General features: G+C 34.9%; 1 protein-coding gene across 2 annotated transcripts in view; it reads right to left on the bottom strand.

The window, feature by feature from the left end:
- Positions 1–2,342: 2,342 nt before the first annotated feature.
- LOC121299143 (protein unc-13 homolog C-like) overlaps positions 2,343–27,795 on the bottom strand; it is a 152,488-nt gene continuing 127,035 nt past the window's right edge. For both annotated transcript variants that reach the window (XM_041226712.1, XM_041226713.1), the window contains 10 exons: positions 25,969–26,046; positions 19,629–19,717; positions 19,106–19,249; positions 18,127–18,250; positions 15,359–15,415; positions 13,610–13,690; positions 11,759–11,906; positions 5,585–5,677; positions 4,162–4,321; positions 2,343–3,691 (listed from right to left, as the gene is read on the bottom strand). In XM_041226712.1, coding sequence (XP_041082646.1) covers positions 3,406–3,691; positions 4,162–4,321; positions 5,585–5,677; positions 11,759–11,906; positions 13,610–13,690; positions 15,359–15,415; positions 18,127–18,250; positions 19,106–19,249; positions 19,629–19,717; positions 25,969–26,046 — 1,260 coding nt within the window. In that variant the 3' untranslated portion in view covers positions 2,343–3,405. The remainder of the gene's footprint in view (positions 3,692–4,161; positions 4,322–5,584; positions 5,678–11,758; positions 11,907–13,609; positions 13,691–15,358; positions 15,416–18,126; positions 18,251–19,105; positions 19,250–19,628; positions 19,718–25,968; positions 26,047–27,795) is intronic.

Here is a 27,795-nt window from a genome sequence, read left to right as displayed (position 1 = left end):
AATATTTTATTTTTCTATTTCATTTATTTATTTTTCTATTAGTAAGCACTATAGCATTTAATTAGTATGGCAAGGATTGATAACAAGTTGATTATGAAGACAGAAATGCATCACTTAATGTTAAGAATTTGCACAATGTAACAATTAATGCATTTTCTACTTTTGAGCCACACAGTTATGTTGAAACATGTAGAACATGTCTGTAATAGAAAATGGTTGAGGGTTCTTGTTGAAAAGATTTTAAGTTAATCCTAATGGCGAATAATTGCAAGGTGTATTATTACCTCTGTAATGATCCTCTGCTGTGATGCGGAGTAGAATAATGTTGTATAATACTGTCAATTTCACAGAAATGTAATTATAAGGTATTGTTCGTTTTGAATCTGAAAGGTCTAGCTTCCTTATGTTAATTGAATTTTGCAATGGGACCGTTACAGCAAACTTGGTTTCCATGGTAACCAGCATGAATTCACGTGAATGCAGATAAAACCATGTTGATACAGACTACAGAATCAATAATTTGTCTTGTTTTTGTCTTGGAGGCTTAAACACTTTTGAGGGCAACTGTTCTTAATATTGCAAATATGGAGCACTATTTTAACAATGTACATCTGATATTACATTTCCCTCTTTTTGTATCAGTCTCTTGTAATAGATGATTCTTATTGCATGTTTATCATGCTTGTACCATGAGGTATATTTTAACTAAATAATAGCAGATCTAAAGAGTGCAGCTCTTTATTCTTTAATAATCCAGCTGTTTTCAATGACCCATCTTGCGATTATTGACTCACTAACATGACTACATACAAAAACAAATAAAGTTTACAAAGTTTAGGGGACTGGTATTCAAATCTGCCACTGTTTTGACCACTGCGATAGAGCCCCATATGTTTTGTGAAAGTCACACTTTAGTTGAGTAGCTTTACATCTATGGTCAAGAACTCCACAGAACGAAAGTGCTCATGCTCTCAAATATTAACCTCCAAACAGTGGAAGATATCTGTGAAATTGATATCATTTTATAGGTCATCTACCATGCAACCAATAGCTAATGTTCTATGTCACAGCCTACCCAGCAAGATGTCCTATTTATATTCAATTATTATTTTATTAAATATTTTGTTTATCCATATTTTTAGTAATTAAACCTTCTTTACAGCACATCTGCTATGTATAAGGTATAACCTCATAAGACAAGTGATTCAAGAGAAATATTTGCTTTGATTAGATTTTCTGAAAAAAGAAACAAGTATTATCAAACAAGCATCTATTCATCCAACTCTATCTACTTCTATATAGTTAAGCACTTCATTGCACTAAGAGTAATGTTAGATTCGTCCTTGTTCCAGTAAGAGGCAATCCATTGCTGTGACAAGACATAAAGTGGTCTTTAATGGACACAAGTCACTTTGAAGCTTCTGGCTTTTATATAATTCATAATTCAAATCTGTTTGTAGGTCTGGGCACTGTGCAGAATGAAACACAGGAACTAGATTAATGAGAATCAGACTCTAAAGGGTGAATCATAAAAGAATTACAGGAATTAACTTTTTTTTTCTTTTTTTTCTTTTTTTTCTTTTCTTCTTGTATGTAATTCCCTGGGTGTCTATCAGCGCAGGTCTATTTTCTTGATGAAAGAGTACGTTCTGTGAAATTTGTTTGGCTGCATAACCTTGGGCAAGGTCTGGGACCTGTGTTGGAAAGTTGAAACCTGTGTCAAGGAAACCCTTATATTGAATTCACTCTCTGTAAATCTGTCTATTTGTCTTGCTTTCTACTTAGATTCTTTTTATAAGTTTTAATTTATTTTCAGAGAACACCTGATTTCATAAGTGCCTTTTTTGATCTGTTTAGTTGATCAGAATTGTGGTGCATTAATTATTATTATTATATTATTTTTTTAAATCTACATATCAATACTGTATTTAATCATCGTAAAGAAGTGTTCATGTTTTAGATGAGTCTTTAAAGCAATGGCAGGTAATCAGCAAGTAAATGCATTGCTGATATTGCTTGATGCAGAAGTGTAGTGTCTTCCTACCAACAGCGTGAAGGCAAGAAGTGATTTGTTTTTCTATTCTTGGTCTTATAAATACGTTTTTTGGTTTACACAAAAATTACACTAATGCGACTCGAATGTATCAGTAATGTTGTTTTTCATAACTTTTTGGTACCCAAACAACCTTACAGTATTTTAAAGATTTCAATAGCGGCAGTATTTAGATCTGCCACTGCCACTCTCACAGATCCTACAGTATTTGTGAGGACAACAAGGGCATGCTTTGAAATTCAATAAAAACAAACTTTCTTTTTTTTTTTTTTTTTTTATAATTTCTCACTTAATATATTTACATGACATACAATCACCATCAGTGCAATACATAGAAATGCATAATTACCAAATGTTCAAATCTATTTTTGTTGTTTTAAAGAAAATAAGTAAAATGACTGCAGCTGATGTAACAAATATGTAAAGCAACATTTACAACTTTCAAAGTGGTTAACAGCTTCACAGATCAAAAAAATAGAAGATTCTCAGAACCAAACCATCAACAATTATTAATGCAATCATTGTAAAGCACATGTACATTTCTCATACAGGTAATGGATTGCCTTTTTTTTGTACAAACATTGTTATATAACTTTGGCAGTTTCTTAAGAACAAAGTTATTTCTAGATATGAAATGACAATATCAAACTGGTAGCAATGTTATATGTAAGCTTGACTTCAAAGCTCATCTTCACAGTGATTATTCAGAAAGGCTGGAAGCCAATGAAATTTTTTTTTTGTTGTTTCTTTCTAAACTTATAGCAGCAAAGACGTGTCTTCATTGTTTTCAGGAGTTATAAAATTACAAACAACTATGAAGGTAACATAGCAGTCATTGCCGTATTAGAAAATGTCTCAAAATACAAAGGAGGGGGGGGGGAGGTGTAGGACCCAAAGCAAATGGTCACTGTGAAATACAGGATGTAACACGGAACAAAGGACATGCGCAGGACAGGAAGTGATGTCAAACGTACTAACAAACAGCTACTCTATGCAAATTAACAGACTTAGCAGTTAACACTATACAGTTAAACAGAATGAAACACTCAAACAAAATAGTCAAGCAAATTGAAAAGATACCAAGATTACCATTGTATTTTGGTTTGGCACTTTAGCTGAACAGTTTTCTGTCCAAAAAGACTACATTTTGTAAAAAAAAAAGTATTTCATGTCTCTTCAACGTATCTTGTAGAATAAAGTACTTAATAATTATAGGTAAACACTTGCACATTTTTCAAAATTAACATTCCAACAGATTTTCACACACATGCACTAAACAAACGGTATAACTGCACCTACAGTATACCATCTCCTTAACTGATCTCTTCCTTTACACTCAATCCTCTTCAGGTTTATACAGTTTCTTCTGCAGACCGTGAATCTGACTTGAGACGCACAAATTCTTTGGCCACTTCATCATTGGTCCTCTGGGAGAGTATTCTCAGAATGGTTAATCCAGTATCATCCATAGAGATGTTTTTCACTAAAGGATACCACGATGCACAGCTCCCCTTTTCCACCAAGTCCCTTAATTGGATAACTGTCATTCCTATAATACGGTCTTCCCTGGCAAAGCAATAATCCTTCACAGAGAAATGAAGCTCATAGACCTCTGGGCCATCTTCGTTGCTCAAAATGCTGCATGATTAAAAGAAAATAGGCAATCTCAATATCTACACACTCAACCAAAACATTCACAAATCATATTGGCAAGCAATAATGTAAAGTAAGATGCCAGGAGGTACAGACAGCTGAGAGGATTCCCATGGTTACCAAATGTGTCTGACTGTTTCAAAAGTAGTGTTGTCTTCTCTAAGACTATGGTTTTCATTATATTGCCTAGTCAGATTGCAAAGTAGTTTTTCAATTTTGATCTTTAAAAAAAGAAAAATGCATGTCTGCAAATTCTGTAAATACATTATTGCCGTTGCTTGTTGAAGCTCTGGTACATATTTTATATATGAAAGTCCCTTTACAGTGTGAGGCCAAACAGTGATCCACTTCACTTTTATCAGCATGATAAATTGCTTGTCTGATTTACACATTTTGACACATGGCTGCACAACCTACTGCAGCAAAACAGCAAATCCAAAAATAACATGACTTACAATTGGAATGTTTCGTTATACTTTGGGGACCAGGTGTTGCTTTTGGTCTTTGTGCCAAACCTCCTCCTCTTGTCATTGAGGTTGGGCCCCACAGCATTCACCTCCACAAAGGGACGGAACATGGTATTTGTTTGCCAGGTTAGGTCATTCACTGCCACAACTAGAAGGAAGAGACAAGACCAGAGTTAATTCAGAGAATCAACACAACCAGAGTTTAATCAAAAGTATATTGGCATGACAAGGCAGCTTGGCACTGAAGCACCTCCAGTCATTTTGGAATCTTGGAATGTTCTCCTGACGTCATGTTTCCTGATCTTTGTTGCACATAGCAATTAATGGGAAGACTCTTCTGACTGGATGAAGAGCTGGCTCTGTTTGTACTGTGAGGTCACACCTTTTTAAATGGGATGACATCATCTCAAAGGATGTCTCTTGTTAAATATTTAAAAAGGAGTTACAGTACACCTTTTAGTGTTTCCGAGAAGCATATTATTTTTACTTGCTGTAACTCGCAACAATATAAATCATACATTTTGAACACTCCTGAGTAAAAGTTGAAAAATGTCAAAACAATCATGATTATATTGAAAAACATTCTCCACAAGGAAAATGGCTAAGGTTAAGTAAAGTGACCCTTCAAATAAATAAACCCTGTAACTCTACCCCATACTCTACACAAGGTAACATGTATAAATACATTACAAATATAAAATAGGGTTATTTAATATGCTAATTAGGCACTGTGTAAAATCATTGCCATTAGCTTTATAAATACTTAATAGCTAATAATTGGGGGGCACATTAAATTAAATTCACTGTGGGTTTTAAATGTCCTGACCGAAATTCACTTTAGGCACTCATTGAACAGTAATATTTCTCATTGCCTGTTACTAGGGTCATTTACTTATGAGACACTGTGCAGTATCTTATTTTATTTGAGATCCTTTATTCCCCTCAAAGTGTTGGTTGAGTGGTTATTATGCCCACATTAACTTTGGAGTCAGGCAATCAAAATGGTAACCTATTCCTCATGTCACCCTTTCAGTTATCTAATGAGAATAAAGAAAAGGCATCAGACACAAATCTTCAATGCCAAATACATGCAGCTGCTGTGTGAAAATGGCATCTTTTTTGTTCTAATTGGTTCATTTACTTTTTCAATGATCACAATGGAAATGGGTAAGAAATCCTTTCAGTTCAAATAGGGTACTTTACACTCAGCTGATTAAAAGGAAGATCTGCAGCCTGGCAGGTTTATAGCAGCTGTGCAAGATTTATGATGAACAGATGAACCAAAAAATTAACCTCACACTCATAGAAGCCTTGCCTGTTCATTATTAAAGGGTGAAAGCAATTTCCTCTTTGGTCACCTCATAATTTCAAACTGTTTAACTCAATAATTTAAAAAGCTTTTGAATCTTACTTTTCACAGTGACTTTATGTTCCCCAGTGCCTGGGTGTGTCAGCAGGTCCACTTGGACAGATATTTCACCCACTGATCCATTGGATGATTGACCTAAAGAAAAAGAACAGCTTGCAATTAAAACACACACACTTCATCTAGTCTTTTTTATCATTGGTTACACATTTAATCTTTAAACACACCCTTTTGTGTATCATGAAAATCATGAATAATTATTGAAGGTTGAACACCCATTTCAACCACAAACAAAGACAAGCTGCCACTTCAAACTTGTGCATCTAAAATGTGGTCTCCTTATAAATATAGCCATTTGGTAACACCAACCCAGATGGTTGGAGACATTTACAAGATCTGTAAATTGACAATTGGTTGCACAGCAGGATATAAGCACTTATAACTAGTTATATAGCTACAGTGACAACATGATGAAAGTACATTGCAATATTTCATAATTCCATGGAGAAATCAATACCATGAACAATAGTCTGTTATGCTACTTAATCATACCGCACAGTTACTAAGAACAATATACTCAGCTTACATGTATTGTTGGTATTTCCAGTTACCCTGGGCAACTAACCTGGGCACAGCTGATTTGACAGCCAAGCTCCCTAACTGGGAGATACTGGATTGTAACCATCATATGAGACACAGTGTAGCAAATTTTTCCATTGCCAAATGCATAGCAGATTTAGTAATGTAGACACATGCATGAGTGGTCATTGTTCTCTGTTTAAAATCGATTCAAAAGCGTTTCTGGAATTTGAAATGGTTAATAGGATTTCACACTTCATTGACGGGCAAATGTCACTGTTCCTACTTTAGATAAAGATATGTCTTTTTTTTTTTTTTTTTTTTTTTTTTTAAACGAATATCATTTTGTCCTGCTCTTAACTGGTAAGGCTCAAAGTCAATAGCAGGACATTGTATGGAATGCATAAATTGTCTTTTTTTTATATAGATTTACAAAAGAATATAATATTTTGACAACAATTTACTGTATTTCAGTAGAAACAAAACCATGTTAAGATATCCTTTTCCTGGGAGGCTTAATGGTTAGAATGGAAGCCAAAAAGGTTCTAGGTATTCTAAATTCCAGGAATAGTCTTGGAACCTCTGACATAATATTTCCTGCTCACTAAACCAGTGTGTTTATTCCTCTGACTGATACAAGCCAGTCACTATGGCCTGTTGGGTCCTAACTTGAGTTGAGAAGTGCCAAAATGGGATTTTCAGAGAGGAATACAACTATGTTAACAATACAAGCACTATCAAGATTGCTCCTTCCTACACATACCATAAGTTACATTTTACAGTTAAGTGTTTTCACTCTGTTGCTCTTGCAGGGTCTTTTGGGATAAGAATTTATAATAAGGAAAATAATGCTGTGTGGCTGGCTAACCATAGATCCCACTCGCTTACAAGGGAATTTGTTTTACAAGCATTTGTTTCACTTTATGCTTTCAAAAACAATAATGTCACGATAGTTAAACTTGGGCTAATTTCTGGCCATTTTTTTTTTTTTAACTTGAGCTCCCCAAGCCCAACATACAGAATTTTGCTGCAATAAGTAACCTAATTGCCAAGCACACTTTATACATATGCATATCTGCTTTCGTCTTACTCTCAGTACATTACTAAAAAAAGACTGGCTTATTAAATTTCATCCTCACTGAACACCTGTAGCTTTTGAAAAATGCACAACCACTGTGGCAGCTGCAGCTCCAAGGCAAATACAACTGGGCTTCAGTGTATATGCTGTGCACTATTACTTTGTTTGAAAGTTATTAAGTCCCATTCTCCATTCAAAACCACGTAATTGAAACCTATTGGGGAACAAAACAGACAAGAAGGCTTGTCTTTATGCATCAACCTCTTTGCTCAAACATTTGCAGGGGGGTTTAGGCTTAAGTGTTGATCTGTGAGCTTAAGAATTTAGGCCATGGGAATACCTCCCTGTAGAGAACTAAGCAATAATAGGAATAAAACCACACTCTGTAAGTGAACGATACTTGGAAGACATGCTTAGAAAAAGCTGATCTGGGCACGTTCCCGAATTGGTGCACATAATTATATGATTAAAGGATAAACTTTTAAAATCAATTTTCTTACCTCTTATTAGAGTTAGCAACATTATCCCCTGCCTTGTTAGAGTAGCTTTTATTTATTTATTTGGACTGGCAACATGAAGAACTACTGTCTTTAGAGAAAAATATACAATCCAAATTTATACTTATATACAGTACACCCTTCTTTTTTATGTGGGGAACTATTGTATTCATGCCAGACGTATACAGCAAACTACAAAAATAAAAGACGCACCAACATGAAATAAGGAACCAATTGCATGTGCTGTCTATGACAATAAGTTTAGCAGAACATTTTTGACAAAACATACTTTGCATACTAATTATTCAACAAGCACAAAAACTCTGTTTTGAGTAAGTTCACTCTTTTTCTGACCGAACACTCAAACTGCCTCATACAAAGATCCGAGGAGCTGCTTCACATGGAATTAAAACACTGGTAACTGGAGAAATGTCACATACCAGGCTTCCCATTGCCCACTTGACACCCAATTAGTGCACAGGTTTACATGATGAATGAGCCCATCACCCTCGTATATGTACTGAACAAGATACATTAGTATAATGTAGCTGGGCTGCTTTTAATGATTACTTTTCAATCCATAGACAGTCAGTATGTTGCAAATTCACTTTGGAGACCACAGTTGCTTTAATGGACCATTGCAGTTAAGAACAAAGGATGCAAGAGTAGGAGAGCATAGCCTACGTACAAGCCTCTTAATTAAATGTCCACTTTTTTATTTCTGGTTTGGTAACTTGTGCTTTTTCCTTTTAGAACTGGCAACATATATTGTCTCATAGGCTAAATAAAATGTAAAAAGAAACTGGCAGATTAAAAAAAACAAAAAAAACAACACATTTGTAATCTCCTGGGGTCCTGCTCTGTTTGATTATTCTCTTGTGAGTGTAGATCACCCCAGTGGCCATTAGCTATGTTTGAACAGCTGCTGTCAGATGAATTAACCAAAGGATGGATTCATCTTTGTTTTGCAGATCATAACAAACTAGTTGATATGGGGCCAATATATGGCATCAAAGTCATAAAAACCAAGGCAACTGGCCCCATACCACCTTCTACTGAGTCACAGATTAGAAACAAACCATAATAATTTAGAGTAGATTATAGCAGAATGAACTTCGACACAAAGTTTCTATTTTTTTCTCAAGGTAATAGTTTGGATGGTTTGCTTTGGAGTGTTTGTATCGATATATTAAACTAATTTAGTTACGGATGACTAAATAATGCTTCAATCAATTAAAAAGTAGCAGTGGTAACACCTACTGATTGTACATCACTTTAAAATTTTGAATGAAATTCTTGAAGTAAACATATATTCATGACTAGTTAATCTTAACCCTTATATTCTTTTATCATGAACTGGACTGTCTATGAGCATGTCTAAGCAAAGTGGAATTTCTACAGGGAGTACAGAATAGAATCATCTTGAAACAGGGCCATTGTTTGAAACATTCCCATTTCAAATCCTTAATAAATTGTCGGAATGAAAACAATAACCTAGTGTGCCCCGATAAATATTATGCAAATTCACAGGGCATACAAGTTTAAGCCTTCCTTTCATCATACACTACAACTGTAAGTGCCAGTCTATGTTTGGAAAGCCAGTGAAGGGAGAGAGGTTTAAATGTATGTTTCCTTTTTTTTTTTTAGAAAACTCTCTGCGAAGCCTCATCTGGGATTATCTGGCTCCCAATAAATCAAATCTATTCTGCTGAAACAGAATCAACATTGTAACCTGACTGAAAGAGACAATGTTCTGCTTTAGTGATTTGAAGAAGAATACTGCAAACCCAACTACTGAATCCCCTTAAATTCTGTAACAGAAACTGGATTGCCGTCACCCAGAAGGTAATGGGATCTCGGCTCATTCTAACCTCTAGCTGGCATCAATACTGAAGTTTTTGTCAGAATTTTATGTGAATGGCTGGGCAGAACTCTATAAGCAAACATTTGTTAAAGGCACTTGAAATATCATCTGTGTCAGGAAAATACACCGGAAACAATATAATTACAGTTTCTTTGTCTAATATGCTCTATTAAAAACACAGGTATTCTGAAACCTGACAGGATTTAGTGGTCTGTGTATATGTGATCATGTGTGGATAAATGTTAAAAACACTCAAAGCAGATAATTTAAGCGGTTCAAGGGAATAGCTTGAGAAATAAATATCTTTTTAAGCTTTATTTAAGAAGTTTTCATGAAGATTTGCTATTTACAAATATTGTACTGTTTTTCTTACAGAACTGGCATTTTGTATAATAGTATATAACTGTGTTCTCATAATAGTAGCTTGTTTTGTTTAAGGAATTATAGCATTTGGCAAGAACACAATGTATAAGTTACTATAAAGTTACATTTTACTTTTTTGTACCACAAGTGTGCGCATATCTATCGTGGGATACATTTCGGTTGTTGCGCTTTGGTAGTTAAAACAATATTGCCGTCGATACATGTTAACATCTATTGTCGTTTTGGTTTGGACTCGGATTTCCTTGAACGAGTTTAATCAAGAAATGCCAGTTCCTGATCTACCTGCCTCTGACATCTAAAAAGATGTTTGAATCCACATCAAAGCCTAGTCTGTTGACAATGAAACTAAACAGCCACCAGGTAAAATAATCCCAAATGATCACTAAACCACCCTCTATACACACCCTTATTGCAAGTTTTGATTTCACACTGTGAACATATCTAAATAGTTCAGAAAGACCCAAGGTCCCCAGACACAGGTGGTGATAAAATATAATTTCAAGCTAAAGAGCATTTCAAATTAATTGGCTATTAAAAAGTGCATGTTTCTATTAGCAATAGCAAATTTTCATTTAATTCACCTGCTGAGCTTTTGTCATGTCTTGAGGCAGTTTTAGTTTGATATCAGGTCTAAGTGACTCACAAAAGCAGTCAACAGAAGCCCAAGTGCAATGCCCAATCACTTAGAAAATACATTATTATTATAATTCACTATTAAACCCTTAACATACTTTCATCTAAAGTTAAAACATTGGACAGTTGCTAATATAGACACTAAATTGCAGAAGCGTATTCATCACTTTCAGAAATGTCAGGTAGAATTGGCCAATGTAACATGTTTCATTGCTGCTGTGGCTCTTTCTACTTGATAAATTATGTTTAAAGAGGAAATAAATAGTAAATATCCCCAGCCTAAAATTGTTCATGCTGTTTTCATAGAGCATCCATAAAGAAAGGGAACAAGATTTATGTTTTGCTAGTTTCTGCTCTTACAAATGACATAACGCTGGGGGCCACAGCCAGTACAGTAATTACAATTCAGGTCAGCAGGCTGGCAATACATTTTCTATTAACCACACAAGACATGGTACAAACGTGTTCTGCTCAGGTAAATTTATTTCTGTCTTAAAATGACATGTGACAGACAGAGGGGTAATAGAAAAGCCATTTCTAATAAGAGTAATTATATACAGCTGGTCGCCATAACGTCATAAATACAGAAAATGGTCCCCAAAATACCTGTCACAGCTATGCTGACAATGTGAACGATTGACCAGAGTAGCCCTGAGATTTAAGCATTTGAAAACTTGACAGCTATTCAAAACCGAGTTCAGCCTTTCCTCTTGTTGAAAGTGAAAGACTGACATTCTTTACTCAAAAGATTGATTGACCTTTTCAAACAGCAGTTAAGAGTTTCCTTTTTTTATACTGTAACCCACAACCAATTAGTATTATAATATTAGAATAAATACTAAAGCACCAAACATTTACTAAGCAATCAAATCATAAGCAATCATAAACCCAAATTCTGAAATAATTTACAACAATACCACTAAGACCGACATCAAATAAAAATTCCATCTACTGTTATCATCATATTATTGTCTATCGAAATGATTGTTGGCACTAGAGCTATATGTTTAGCAGGCCTACGGCACACCTGCTTGTGGCGAGCTGCTTTCATATACCTGGAAGTACATTGGGGAACAGGGATATGACAGCAGCACTGTATTTTCAACCCCCCTTTTCAATATATAAAAACAAACACTTACATAAGTCTGACATGCATTTAATTTGATCCACTTGGAGTTGCTTACCTTGAGAGTGTTGAGTGCAGGTATACTTCTTGATCAAGGCATCAGTAGTTTGTGTGTAAAGGCTAAGAGCATATCTCAGTGACTGCAAATCTGGGCTCTTTTCCAGAAAAGCCTTTTTCAGTCCATTTCCTCCAGCATGAAAATATTGCTTAGTGAAATAAGTGGGACAGTCATTGAAAAGGGGAATTCTGTTTTGTTAACAGGAACAGATAATATCATACCTGCACAATACAGCCACACATAGTAGGTAGCAGCCACTTAAATGCAATAACTTTGCACTGTATATGTCAGTGTAAAAGTGGCAGTTACTGCCTAGTATTACCATTTCTCTAATTGGCATTATTGAGACAAAGAATTAGTTGTGGTACACATACCATTACATACATGTTCATTATAAGGCATTTTACAACTTGCAATTACACCTGGATGTTGAATTCACAATGACATTAGTTAATCTATTAATACACACATAATCTGGACTATAGTCTGTGTAGCAAAGGAACAAAACCAAATAAATAAACAGAAAAAATTATGTTTGTTAATGTAAAGAAATAGGGGACATAATTAAATAGTCAAAGCAGTCAACCATTTAATTATCTGAGTTATTTCACAATTATGTCTTTAGCTTTACAAAACCCTTTTTGGTCCATTTCCATTTCTTGTAATGGACATGTGAAACCAAACTCACTTGGAAATAAGAAGAAAGTGAACCAGCTAATGAACCGAAGGCATGCAATTCAATTGCTTTCAGAAAATTAAATAAATCCTAGCTGTCTGCCTGGGGTAACTGAAGATAGTGGCCCAGGCCTATGGTCCACTAGGCTATACTGCTTTCCATGAATGAAGGAGGATGAACCCAAAGTGTAGCTGGGGGTGCACTCTTGCAGCATAGAGCTGTAGAGATGACAGCTGATGATGTCACGGCTGTTGAGAAACATGGCCGTCCTTTATTTGGTACACCTGACATATGATTAACCTAATGTCACCTTTCTAGTGTCAAGGAGGATTAGGGTATGATCAGTGTTTGTGTGTGAAGTCTGTAGTGAAGGCAGGCAGTATAGCTTGCAGCTGGGACAAGAATACAGCTGGCATTTTAAGTATTTAACTCTGCTAATTGGGCTGGGACATATGGGATACTGACAGAATGCATTTCTAGATCATGATGGATCTAGATAGGGAAACTATTTCCTTGGAGACATGCAGATCAATTTAAAACGCCACAAGGTATCTGTGCATTATCTGTGCAACTATGCCTAGTCGTGATGCTTCATGGATTTCTCAAGCCAATATATAGCAAACCCCAGAAGAAAATGAGCTGAAGGCATTTTTTATTTATTTTTGTAAATAAATCAACTGGAGCTGCAAAGCATACCCCCCATACAGAATTCTTAAGCACAGGTGTCAACATTATTTCTCAACCAGAATAACACAAAGGTTAATGTTGAAAAAATGCAAATAAGCTAGAAAACTAATTTGCGTGATACCAATGGTTACAATGAACAGATTAGAATTCCCCCATATAAGTGGGTGGTGGACATAGTAATTAAACTGCTGCAATAAGTGCAATTTAATTGGGTACAGGTGGTCAATAATTAGCTAGTGAATGGATGTTGCCATATAATGGTTAAGACAATGAATAGTTGGACAATTAACAGGATAGCTTTATTTTGGAATCATGTAACAATAACATTCAGAACACCACAATGCATATGGCCAAATATGATCCATAAAAACATTACTGCATTATTGTGTACAAGTGTGTGTGGGGGGTCTGCAATGGATATGGTTTCTTATTTCAGAATATACAGTATTCATTCAAAAACAAAAAAGGAAAACACATTAAAAGAATACCTTGATGGTAGGCAACACCACTTCCATGACAGTACACTGTCTTGGAGTCAGGCTTCGAGGCTCTTCTCGGATAACATGCTCCTGTTGCAACAGATAGGATTGATATTTTAATAAAACATTGTTCTGCTTCTTTTAATTTCTCCCGTAGTACTTTTTATTTTTCTCTCCAACGCAAAAAGATGTAAATGCATTGATAGATAGTGCCAAACTGACCAGGCTTTAACACTCGGGTCAGGAGCACCAGCTTCTTTCCCAGGGAAACAGGTATAACCCTACTGAGTCAAAACTTGCATGAACTCCTGTCAATGAACAACAAAAACTTCAGATGTAGCAGTGCAGCAGCAGCCTTGGATCAACTGGATTAACAGATGAGACATTTAAACCATGATCCATCCCCACAACTGGATAAACAACTCACTCACACACACACACACACACACACGCACACACACACACACACGCACACACACATACATATATACACACACACACACACACACACACACACACACACACGTGCCTGTGCGTTCCAGCAGAGTAAAATAAATAAAAAGGAAAATATTAACACTACAAATAACGCAACGACCCCCAGCCTCCACCATCTTTAATAATTCTGAAAGATCCTAATAGTAATACAATTAATTAGCATGTTTTCTCTTGGGAATGGTATCCAGTACAGTACTGTTGTGGATTGATACCTGATGAACTCTAATGTGTTTAAATGAAAACGAGGTGAACAGAGGTGAGTTTCATTTTTTTTATCGGATACCAATCCCATGCCGCCTCATGCATCGATCTCATCTTGAGGGTCATTTTGAAAGCTCTGTTCCAATACAAGAGTTTTAATGTTTTGTCGAAGGATATTGATTAGTTGTTAACTCGCTGACAGCATTGAGATTAGGAAAGTCTAAGACTGCCTATTACTCTCTGTTAAAGTCAACCTACAGCCACTGTGCTGACTAATAAGAAGGGATTGGGTCACTAAGTAGTCCAGTTAGGTTACATGATTTCACACCAGGGAGCCAGCAAATATTTAGACAGATCTTTATATATTTCTGCACTGTTTTTGTATCGAACTTTTCATCCTCTGCTCCAGGATAATTGGGTTCATTCAAATAGTTGATTTTCTTTTGTTAATTTGTTTTTAACCGTTTACAGAACTTGACGAATGCCCAGGCTATAGGAAATGTAAGTTGTGTAAACCCTTTTAAACAATCAGGATATTTGTCAATGAGCTTTTGGCATGATTCTTCAACGCAAAATTGTTCCAGTTCATTCATATTCCGAGGACTTCTCTTCTGCACAGCCTTCTTCAACTCATACCAAAGATTCTCAATCGGATTTAGATTTAGGGTTAAACAAACAAAAAAATAGCGCTAAATAGCAAAATAAAACAGCATTGATATTGAATTGACGGCTTATCTGATGGCAGTAGAGCCTCCCTAGAAGGCACAGTTTACTGTTAAAGAAATTACTTTGGATGAAAGTGTATGTTCAGAACTGCTGCAACAGTGTAAACCGAGCATCTCTAAGTTAAATCTTAAAGATCTTTATATTGCACTGTGCATTTACCACATGTTTGACATTGCTTTACCACACTTACTGTATATGAGATTCACCATGCATACCTATGCAAGATCAGGCCTACTGCTTTGATTAAGAGAATTTAACAGAGACTGTGTTATTGTAAAGGATTTATAAAAAGTGCCATACTGAAATGTTATGTCAATTAAAAAAAAAAAAAAATACCTTTAGTTTGGACAGTTGTCCCAAATCTTTTGCTGCACTGAAAATCAGCTGGGTTCCCTGGATGCAAAGAGAAAATGGAATAGTGCTTTTATTAAACTCTTAGACTACAACATGCAATCCTGTCAGTCCTGTACAGAAAGTGGTCAGCAGTCAAAGAACTATAATCCTCTAAAGTCACTCCAGCTTGGGTAGAATTGAACAAATACTGAATTTACTGTGGAACACGTCTGGTGACGTAACTAGTTAAACTATTAAATTAACTGTTTCAGATTTATTAATGCTTTTTTTTTTTTTTACCCAAATTACACTCTCCCTTCGCACTAACCACAAACTGTTTAAAAGGGGCTGTAGTTGTATCCCATAAACACACCCACAGACTAGTAAGGGAGACATTTAGGCAACTGTGCGATGGAAAGTTTCAGCAAAAATGATAAAGTACATGTGTGCTCTTTACTATAACAGGGTTACTGATGGTCCCTATCTTACATAAGCTTTTTTGTTACGTTTTCTTTTCAATGTACGTTCAAAGTCATATCACATCTGCCATAACAAGTGAAATTCTAAGGGGAACAAAAAGAAGCTAAAAGCTACTATTTGGACTGATGTAACAGTATAGCCCTTGCAGACAGTATTTCTTTATATTCAAGCTGTTTTACATTAAAGCCATAATCGATTTCTGGGATATGTGTACACTATAAACTATATAATTAACAACCTGTTGGAATAGTTGTGCCACTTAATAGCAGTTTGTACAATTGAGACTGCCTAGGATAACTTGTCAGCACATTCATGGCAGGCTATAGAAAATGGTAGATGCTGATGTTAGATGTGACATTTTTATATACTGCTGTACTGTGATTAGTATACTGCTACTTTTAATGAACTCAGTGAAACAAGAGTTTTTGTTCATTAAGATACAGTTGTAGTTAAAAGTTTACAAATGGAAATGTATACTGTCTAGACAATTCTCAAAAACAAATTATAGGAAAAATAGTTAGTTGAGGCACCTTTAGCATTAATAAACTCTTTTAAACAATTAGGATATTTGTCAATGAGCTTTTGGCATGATTCTTCAATGCAAAATTGTTCCAGTTCATTCAAATTCCGAGGACTTCTCTTCTGTACAGCCTTCTTCAACTCATACCAAAGATTCTCAATCGGATTTAGATTGTGGCTTTGACTAGACCATTCCAGAACTTTGATTTTATTCTTTAATCATTCTTAAGTAGATTTTGATGTGTGCTTTGGATTGTTGTCATGTTGGAATGTCCAGTTGCTCTTTAAACCAAGTTTTGTAGGGGGGTTTCAGGTGATTGGCCAATATCTTTTGGTATGCTATGGAATCCATTTTACCATGTATTGGAATAAAATTTCCTGTGCCATTAGAGGTGCTATTAAACAGCCCCATAGAAGGGGCCTCCATGCTTGACAGTAGGTATGGTGCTCTTTTCTTTGTACGCCTCACCAGACTTTCTCCAAACATAACAACTATCAGCGTGGCCAAATAGCCTGATTTTTGTTTTATCACTCCACAAAACCTTTGACCAGAACTCATATCCATCATTCAAATGTCGTTTTGCAAACTAAGCGATTGTTCTTGTGGTGTTTTCCTTGGCCTGCGACCATTGAGACCTTCACCGTGCAATACTCGACCTATGGTTGACATGGAAACTCCAGTCCCATCTGCAGATAATTCACTTTGAATATCTTTGGCAGTCAATCTCAGATTGTTATTATCCTTACTCACAATTCTTTTACTTGTTCTTGGTGAAAGAATCTTCTTTCTTCCAGACCGAGGGAGCGTTGTAACAGTACCATGAGTCTCGTACTTCTTGATAATAGAAACAATAGTTGAAATTGGGATACTCAAATGCCTGGAAATCTTCAGCTTTATGACAATAAATAATTTTCTGCCTAAGATCTTCAGATAGGTCTTTACTTTTTTCCCATATGGACAGGTAATGACAGCAATCATCCTATGCCTTCAATCCAACATTTTCTAAATCTAGAATTATGCTCTGCATTATCATATTGAAATTTCTTGACAATACTATCACAGCATCAAAGGGTATGAATACCTTTGAATTGGCATTTTTGGAGTTTTGCAAAAAAAATGCTGAAACAAATAATTGTAGACCTCTATTTCTTGTAACTTTTGTTCCTCATCCACAAATGCAAAACTTGCTAAAAAAGATTTTTCTTAAATTTCTATAAAGTATAAATTTCCATTGGCGTATGAAAATTGTGCTTGAAAAAAAAAAGTAATAACCTATAAATCATAAAGACAGAAAAAAGATTGCAGGGAAATGCAAGAAGTCTTAGCCATGTAGATGCAGTTAAAGGGTCTGGAGCAGAAAGCCATTGGTTGTTACATTATTATCTTTTAAATGTACTTTTATGTTTAATCTGCTAGAGATGTATTATTATTATTGGGTTGTAGGTTCATACTGCTCTCTCATTCTATAGCATATCATAGTGTTGCTGCAAAACACTTCTATATGCGCGGAGAACAAACTCTAACATGCTCCATTAATGGCTTAAAAGAGCTAACACATTTCTCATATGTACATGGATTTACAGAGCTGATTTTTTTTTTTTTTTACATTTAAATTCAGGCAATAAGCTAACCAGAGTTTGGCAAAAACAAAACAAAAAAACAAACACAAAAAACATGGTAGAGCAGACATTCAAATAAAAATTATACAGCTTTGCTTACAATACGTACACACAACCAAACAGCTAGAATATATGTTTCAATATATACTCACAGTTTGGTCTATTAATGGAGGCAGTACAATTTGTTTTTCTATAGTGTTTAGAACTAATTTCCACAGTTCTTTGAGAACTCTTTTCAACACTGTCTTCTCGCAGATTTTAGCAAACAAAGTAAGGCTGCAAAAAGACCAAGAACAGTGTTAAGATATCAAAGCATTTTGTTATATTCAACGCAGTTTTGAAGACACACTGTATAAGTAAAGCAGCAGACCATCCAATGCACCACTAAGCTGCCTAGATAGCTTTTTTTGAGAAGTACGATTTTAGCATTTACTTGTGCCACTGTAAAATTTTCACTTTCAGTGCAGAATTTTCCATTTTGGATATTTTATATGCATATATATATATATATATATATATATATAATATATATATATATATATATATATATATATATATATATATATATATATATTCCCACACATGTAATATGTAATATGTCAGAGTATACAAGTATATAAAACTTCACATTTGAATCTTCTTGAATTATGAATGCAAGGGTTTAGAAATACAACTTGTAAAAATGAAAAATAAATAAATTAGGCTGGAATGGATTGATTATTCATATATGATTAAGAGGATACTCTAAAATAAATTTTTACCCTAACTATCTATTAAATATTTAATTTCTAAGGATCTTTTACCTTTGCTGAAAACGACTACAAATGACTGCAGTTTACTTCATAGCGTTATACAGTTAAACCGCTCAATTGTTGGAACTGCGTTGAAACTGAAGTAAAAGTTGATCTTCGCCTTTCTTTTTTGGGAAAATAAACAAACATTTACAGCACAGCGGTGCAACCCGGTAGACGTCCAGCTGAACCAACATAACCTCCTGTATCAGCTAGCTTTGAATATGTGCTGGCACTTCCAAATTGGGGATTGAAAATCATTTTTTACACAGGTTCAAAGATGAACAACAAATAAAAAATAACCGAGTAATTAAAAGATGCATCAATTGTCACACATTACTTTTTATCCAGCAGGTCCATAAGCGGCCTTAGGGCAGTTTCTGCATCCATGGCAACATTGCTTTTGTTTGCAGCTCCATTTCCTTTCATTTGACTCAATTCCTGGTTCATCTGCTTGACACAGTCTTCAATTACAGGCTGGAAGCTGATGGAAATAAATATAAACATGTAAAGGTTTACAGGTGTGCATCTAAGATTCATTTAACAAGCTACTCCCTCCTTCCCGTGCTACTAATTAAAAAAAAACAAAAAAAAACATGGCCTGTAGCTCATGTAATTATAACATATGAAGACAATTATGGTGACTTCACATTGAAATGTTGGCCTAAACACCACATTAAATCCCAATGTACAGTAGCTACAACCTTGCTTGTTTAAACATTTACTTGGTTATTAAATGGGATGGCTGTGTACAGTGACTGACACTTTTTGTATTTGTTTGTGTGAAAAACTAAATGCCTTGACTCCAAGGATTCTCTTATCAAAACAAAATCAAAGAGCTATTGTATTTATTATTTGTTTACCTTGCGCCAAAAACGATGCTCAACTCATCCAAAACTGCATTGAGTTTTATCTGTAATTCTTTCAGGAGAGCACTGGCTTCAGGGTCGAGCTGCAAAAGACATATAACAGGTTGTAAATAGCCATCAAGTTTGACTGCCCAGATCCTTCAACAGAAACTAAAATATTATACCAGCCAATTTTTCAGGTTCTGAAATATAATTCTGTAATGGTTGGTTTAGGGGTTCATTTTGTACAATACTTTTTTTTCATTCTAATGCATTGAAATGAAATCATTGGTATTTTATTAGTATTTATCCTAATAGATGTATAAGAATGATTTGTACTTTAAATGTTTATTTACAAATTCAGTTCACTATTTTTTAACAATACAAATTCCCATTGTAGCTCTTTTTGATTTGCCAAAAAAAAACAAAAAACAAAAAAAAAACCCAGAAAGTTATAAAATGCATGGTTTTTAAATGGCTTATATTTTACGGTAATTACTCTGACATTTTCTGTTGAATACAGATTTTAAATAAACCAAATCTACTTCAAAATAAAAAGATCCACAGGGATACTAACAAACAAGTTAAAAAAAAAAAAGATTAAAAAGAGACCAGTCATCTGTTTGCAAGACAAGTAGAAGAGAAGTCTGCAGCAACAAAAGCTCTTGATATTAATGATTATTTGTCAATTGAAATCCCTTGCAGTACTCTAGGTTGAATTAAATAGATCATTGCTGTGTTCACAAAATCTATACATTACAAGTCCCTTTTAAAAATTAATATTTGATTGCCACCTCTTTTGTACGTCTGTCCACGGAGAGACAACAGGTAGAGAGTAACAGAGAGTTAAGAAACAGAAAGTAGAGGATCTCATTATCTGCTGTAGCTAACACTCCTGTTTGTTGTGTCTGCCCTTTCACAAGGTTTATCACGGTGCACCACTGCGTTATTTCTCTGGGGTATTGGCCATCACAGCTGGTATACGATCTTGCCAACAAAAGTCAGTTCTCAATTCGTCAAGTTTCCAGGCTTGATATATATCTGGAGAAGAAGAGATCATAGCTTTTTGTGATGGAGGTTAACCTTCCAGCCGCCATGGGGTGAAACCTCAGTAATCTGACTAGTTTACAGCAGGAGAGGGGACTGGTAGCAGGACAGGCATGGTTTAAAATAAGATTCTCTGTCTTAGCCATATCCTCTAAAGTTATTTTTTATTAGAGTGTATCGATGTACTAAAACAACAGCATAATGTATTACTTTGTTATTGGTTTTACTTCTTGTACAGAATGGGAAAGGCTGTCACGGCACTTATTATTATATAACTCAAAGCTATATAATAACATCTAATAACTCAAGTTAATAACTCAATATGGGAGCGGAGTGATACACACACCATGCCATGGTAATGGGGGTTTAAATGAGTAATTCAAATGACATTTGAAGTTCTTTAAATGTGAATGTGGCCAATGTTTTTTGGTAGGCAACAGAACTAGCACTAGAGGAAAGAAGACCTAGTAACATTATGCTGTCAGAAATGTGCTTTAGTCAAGGATACAGGATTGTTTAGAAACAAAGTTGAGAGTTCTAATTTCTTATGGGTCAGGCTGTGCTTTAGGGTAAGGAATACAGGAACAATTGAGCTAGGAAAGATAAGATTTTAGTTGTAATAAAATTGCTATACTGGGATTGTGTGAAGGAAACTACATTAGCAATTCGTGGGTAATAGTAACAGTTGAATGTCTGTAGCCTGTCCCCAGTATGAAGTATTCCTCATGACTGAGTGATTCACTGTTTGAAAATAGTGTGCAGTCTAGGCCTGGTGTCTATTGAGCCAAACAGTATATCAGAGTTCTTACTGTTTGATGGTAATATAGTGATCACAATCTGTTATATCAAGAAACTAAGTTAATAATAGCATGTGTCAAACAGCCTTTATATGCTTGCAACAACAACATATGCTGATACCTTTTGATACGTTGTAACTTTTACATCCTGCAGATAAAGCACTTGCTGAGATGCTCTCAGGAGGATTCAGGATCCTGATGAATTATGGATTTATTAGACGTACATCTACTGCAAGAAGCGTCAGCACTGGCCTCTATATAGTCATTATGGTGGTCTCGCAAATCAACCTGCAGTAGCTTCATACTGCACATATATTTTTTGTTTTAATGCAATTAGCGTGTCAAAAGTTGCCAAAATGGAAGCCACACTATAAATCAAAATAATGGATATTTAAGGTGTGTGTGTGTATATGTATATATATATATTATATATATATATTATATATATATATATATATATATATATATATAAAGTACCATTACAGCCTTGCATTGTTAAGATCAAGATCTCCAAATTTATCACTGAACGCATTTCTTTTCAGTTTGCAAATAATAAGAAAATCTATCAAATGTATATGCTTTTTAGCTTGATCTTTAGCAATTTGCTTAATACTACTTTGGTTTCTATTGGATGTATATGGTGTTTTTCATTTTTCACTCAGATAAATGCCAAAACTATATGTACATGCATGTATCCTTCTTAAAATCATTTGTAAACAAATGCTGGTGCAAAAATATAAAAAAAAGACAAAATTATATATACTGAAATATTAATGAATAAAACCAAGACTGTCATACTAACAATTAAACCCAGAATCTTAAAGTTCCAGTACAGTTTTAGCCAGTATGCTAAAGTGCATGCAGAGTACACAAAGTTAATTCAAGTTACACAACATGAAGATGTATAACGAGAAAGAAATTGTCAACTATTTTTATAGAATGGGTTCTTTTTTTCAGGTAATCATGGTAACCATAGTAAGTTGGACCTGGGGACCATTTATGTGCATGGATCATTACCATTACAAAATCCCCTGAGTTCAGCAAACTGTATGTCATTGTCTACGCATAAGGGTATGGTATTGCTTAACAAGCACCAAACAAGGAATTCTGGATCAGAACAAACAATAAAAACACATACAAATAAATTCTGAAAAATATAACCCCCTTTTTATGATTCTAGATTTTGTATAGCTTGCAGTTAAAGTTGAAATGCTTTGATCCCACATTACCAGCATATATCAGAATAGTGTCTACCAGTCTATTCCATTACAGAACCGTGGTCTACCCAGGACCTTAATTCATGTATCTTCAGCAGGATATATTAAAGAATGAAGGCACTGATTTGAAGTCCAGTGGAATGGATCTGAAGAGTCGATGTTGCCTTTTCTGATTTATGCCACATAAAACCACTAAAACAAAGTTGATGTAACCAATATAATTGTCAGTTTCTACCAAATACTTCCTGAACACATTATTTTCTAACAGCAGGGAACTTCTCTGATTAACTAAATGCACCATTTGTTCCAGTTATTAATAACCGGATTGAAATTTTATTTAAGTAATGCAATATTCTTCCCAAACAAGCAACGTTATACTTACAATTTAAAACTTTGCATGCTAACATGCAAATCCAAACAGCAATCAGAACCTGAACCATCAAAATGCTATATAAAAAATGCTGGAGGAGTAAAGCTTGAAATTAAATGATCAGTTTTGTGCCGTTACAGTGCTCACTGAGGTGCACTTGAATAGACTTCCGTTTTCATGCCACCCCCTCCACCTCAATGTGACAGATACAATACAAAAGTACAAGTATAAAAACAAGGGAAGACACATGAGTGTGCGGGGTAAAAGGTGACATGCATTGGAGATAGTATTGGTCCATACTAATAATTCTGATACATTTTGTAAACCATTTAAATTATACATATTTTTGTATTCCTTCTTATCTTCACACATTACAAGTCAACATGTCTGAAGGCACCTATTGACTTACTGAATTCCTTATTAGCTGTCCATTCATTTTGTCACTTGACCGTATACTTTGTATTACAACATTTTACATCATTTATCATTTTATTGTGGTGATAGGGTAGGACCAAGAGGGGAATATGAATTACCAGGGATGGGAATTTCCTAACTCTGTACATGCCTCTGTGTTGACAAAAGATTGTTTCCAATTTGTACAATTGATTAACTTTTTATGTTGGTTAACAGTATGACAAATAGGCTGATGAAGCACATCTAAATATGGTCACCCTTTTAAATGTAACAAGTACCTTCATCTTTTAAAATATAAATAAATAACATTTCCAAACACATACCAAGCTTTTACATTGCTTCCCTTTGGACTACCAACATAAATGATTAATTAACACACTAGCAATATAATCACCCAATATGAAATGTTACAAGGTGAAACTTTGGCTGGGAAATGTACAAGTCTTAAAGATTTGCTGAGCTAAATCATACCAACCAAGATTCTCTAGGGGTCACCAAGACACATACTTTTTCTTGAAGAATATCCTGCCTCTTCAAATCCAGGCTAAAACACATTATAACTTTAAAATGGCAATTACCAAAATGTTTCCTCTGTCACCAGTGCTCTTAGCAGAGTAGTATTTAGAATTCCAAAGCTGCACTAGATCATTTATCATTGTGCAACCATCACACCTCAGCCATAATAGAGAAAACAAAATGGAAGACAGGGAACTCATGACTCAGGACCTTGCGGGGATGGTTTTTGGTGTTTTATGGACCCTAGGAATACATCCCATTAAACAGAATAAAATCTACAGGGAACACCTCAACAGTGCAAACCATGTGATGATACCCAAAGCAGCACAGCGATTATAGGAAAAGGCGATGCCAAAACGTTTCAACAGAGAGTTCATTTTTAATTACAAACAAATATATTTACTGTATACTTTCAAATTTGGATAAAGGGTGCCAGTCTTGCATAAACACTGTTTATGTACATAATTATGTGCCTGTCTTGCTATATACATTTCCCATGTAGGTACAGTAATATAAGTAAATATAGGATATAGTTGGAACTATATACCGTAAGCTGTGGCAACAATCTTTAATCTGATGTAATATCAAACTGCAGAATAGGGTTTATCATTAGAGCAAGCTAAGTGAGCATGGTCTTTCTGTCAGGTTCACCTTTAATGGCATTAATCAAAGTTTCATTACAAAAAGTGGGAATTTAATTAATTAAAAATGGAAGTGTTAGACCTAAACCAAATCAATAACGTGCTTTTAATCTGATTACTGATTCAATTGTGCATGATCACTGTGCATTGTTTTCCTTAAGTCTATTGACTCCTTAATGACTTTAGAGAAAAGGTAACTAATTTATCTGGGTGTGTCTGTATTCCAAATGATCGATGAACAGAAAGTCCCTTTGAAATGAATTATAATGACTGACAAGAGATTTCTATTTTTGTGATCTCAAAAATGGCACTGTCATAGATCACCTTACACTTATTTGTTATATTTAGTGACGATAATGAGTCATGATATTTAGTGACGATAATGAGTCATGAACAAATCGCCTCTTTGGGAAAGTAATAGGAGGATAAATGTAGAGTTTAGGAGTAGTACTATTAGTATACTTTTACCTTTATCACAGGTCTATCGCAACTGTCAAGAAAAAGGCCAGACCTTTTGCATTATCATGTATGTATCAAGAAGAAAAAATAGGGTCTTTAATTAATACCATTTAGAAAAAGTCATCAAGGACCGATCACATTGAGATTAAATAAAGTTTAAAATCCAACTGAGCAAGAGGTTTCCCTATATCTTTAGTACTTCTTATACATCTTATGATTGCCTGAAGGAGAAATCCTTTCCAATCCAGTCAACAGAATTCCCAAAGTGCTGTACTTTCTAATGAAGGATTCTGCTATGAAATTAATATTTCAATTGAATGCACTGCTACCTTCAAAACTGGAATGAGATGAGAGGATCTAACGGAGAGATTGAAATGATGACCATCATGTCCACATTCCAATAAACCATGGGTGCAAAATTAAGTGCAGTTCAGTGAACTAAAAGTGTAAAAATATGTATAAGTCAGATGGTTCAGTGGGTGATTGACATTGCAAGATTCACAATATATGTGTGGTGTATTATTAGGTGCAAAGGTCAATCTGGGCGTGCATTAAAGCTCATTAAATTAAGTAGCATAAGGAGTCCTTTTTAACAGACCTTACAAAAGGCAACTGCCCCTTCATCCTGCAGCCCAGCGGAATCAAGAATAAAAAACAGTAAACAACAACAAGGCAGACTACAGACAAAGCACTCGTAAACAAATACAAAAAAATACAAAATGTTAGTAACTTAAAATAGAAATATATCACAATCAATGCCATGGGACACACAGTAAATACAACCCTATTAATCATTTGCAGTGTGTTCATATTTAGGGTTAGATTTTAAATGAAACATTGATGGAATGGATCAAATTAAAACCAGGGCATAATAGTGCTGCATGAACCACTGACCTCCTTGCCGCCCATAGACTCAAACATCTTTTCCAGCTGAACCCTCAGTTGTTGAATGTTGTTCATCAGGATGCAAGGCTGAAGGAGTTGATGGATAGATACATTAGTTATTGCGAAATACATCCCTGACCAAGAAGACAGACTCAATTACAAAACATTTAAATGAAGAACTGGGGTCTTGTACCTTTGATAATCTGTAATAATTCAAATAACTTGAATTTCCTGAATGTTCCAGCCAGTTACAGGTCACTTCATTTAAATTCCACAGCATGCCGAGACATTTAATTTCTATTTGCCTGTCAGTTACTTACAGTAATCACTTCCTCCAAACAAAAGTTAGGGTATAATGAATTGATTGTTCTTCCACTGTGATAGAGTAAGCAAGGCGTTTATCTGCCCTTGTGACTCTAATAATGATAGCAATGGAAAAAAAAAGCTGAGAAATGAATATTTAAACCCATACAAGATAAATCTCTTGGACGCCAACAGAGTGTGTGTGTGTGTGTGTGTGTGTGTGTGTGTGTGTGTGTGTGTGTGTGTGTGTGTGTGTGTGTGACAGGCTTATAGGGAATATTGCTAATATATGAAATCCAGGTTGCAGCCAAATTGCAGCATGATGATTTATGAGGCTATATAATAGAACAATCATACAATTCCAAAAGACCCAGACTGTACTTCCAAATATACATGTAAATATAAAAGTGTGGCAGCCTGGCTCTATAATATAAACCATGCAGCTGGCATTTCAGATGAATTTAAGCTTTTCAGAACAAATAGATTAATAAATACACCACACGCTGTACTCAAGAATTGCAATTCCTAGTACCAGTGTGGTGTTATTTTGTGGTACACGTCACAATGTGGTACACCATGTACTGTGCTTGCCCTGGAATGCACAATTGATTTAAAACAAGGAAACGCCCATCTGAAAGAAGTACGATGTACTGAGTTTAACCCTTTAAAGTTATTTTTAATATAATTTTTTTTTCACAATTCAGCAAATGTATGTGACTAACTGATGAGCGACAAATTGGGTTATCTAAAATTGTAAACATATATATGAGTTTGTGGGTTTGTCTAGTTTGTCTTGTTCGTAGTAATTTGTGCAGTAGGCAATCACAGCACTGACAGTGTACCACTTTCTGGCCCTACACAGGCAATTCAAATGTTCTTCATTACATCATTTTTGTATGCCAGCAATTTGTTCTGCTGACCTTTGTCAAGATTTTACACAGACAAATTAAGAGGGCTTTTAGTCATGAACAGTCAAAAACGTCCTTTCAGGACAGGAATTGCCAAAGTAATTAATTGCTGTTCAGTACTAATGCATTCATATTATTGCAATATTAATTCAATTCTGCAATGATGCAATGTGAATAATCTGTAAATGTATTAACCTTTTTGGAGAATTAAAAAAGACAGTTAAAAAATATACAATGCTTGTGAATAATACATTTTTTATATGATTATTCTAACATCCTAAAATGTCTGTCTCCTTAGAATTGATAATAATGATGAAGGATACATTTATTCTCCATCAGAATTTCATTACACTCTAAAAATCTGGAATCTGGAAAGTGGCCTACCTCTTTATTATTATATTTCAAACCCTCAAAATATAAAGTTGCTGAACGCTGTCTTTGATTTCTAAAGAAATGTAATACTTTAGACCACTCTGAAATGTAAAAAATTATCAATACTGTAGACAAGTGATGTTAAAGCTTAGAGATTGATTGCAGAATGGATCTTGTCTTCACTCCATCAGCCACACAACAACACTGTGACTACTATACGACATGAACCTGGAAATACTGAGCAGTCAATATT

This window comes from Polyodon spathula, chromosome 24, assembly GCF_017654505.1.
Source record: "Polyodon spathula isolate WHYD16114869_AA chromosome 24, ASM1765450v1, whole genome shotgun sequence".
Taxonomy (NCBI): Eukaryota; Metazoa; Chordata; class Actinopteri; order Acipenseriformes; family Polyodontidae; genus Polyodon; species Polyodon spathula.
This window is presented reverse-complemented; position numbering and strand designations above follow the sequence as displayed.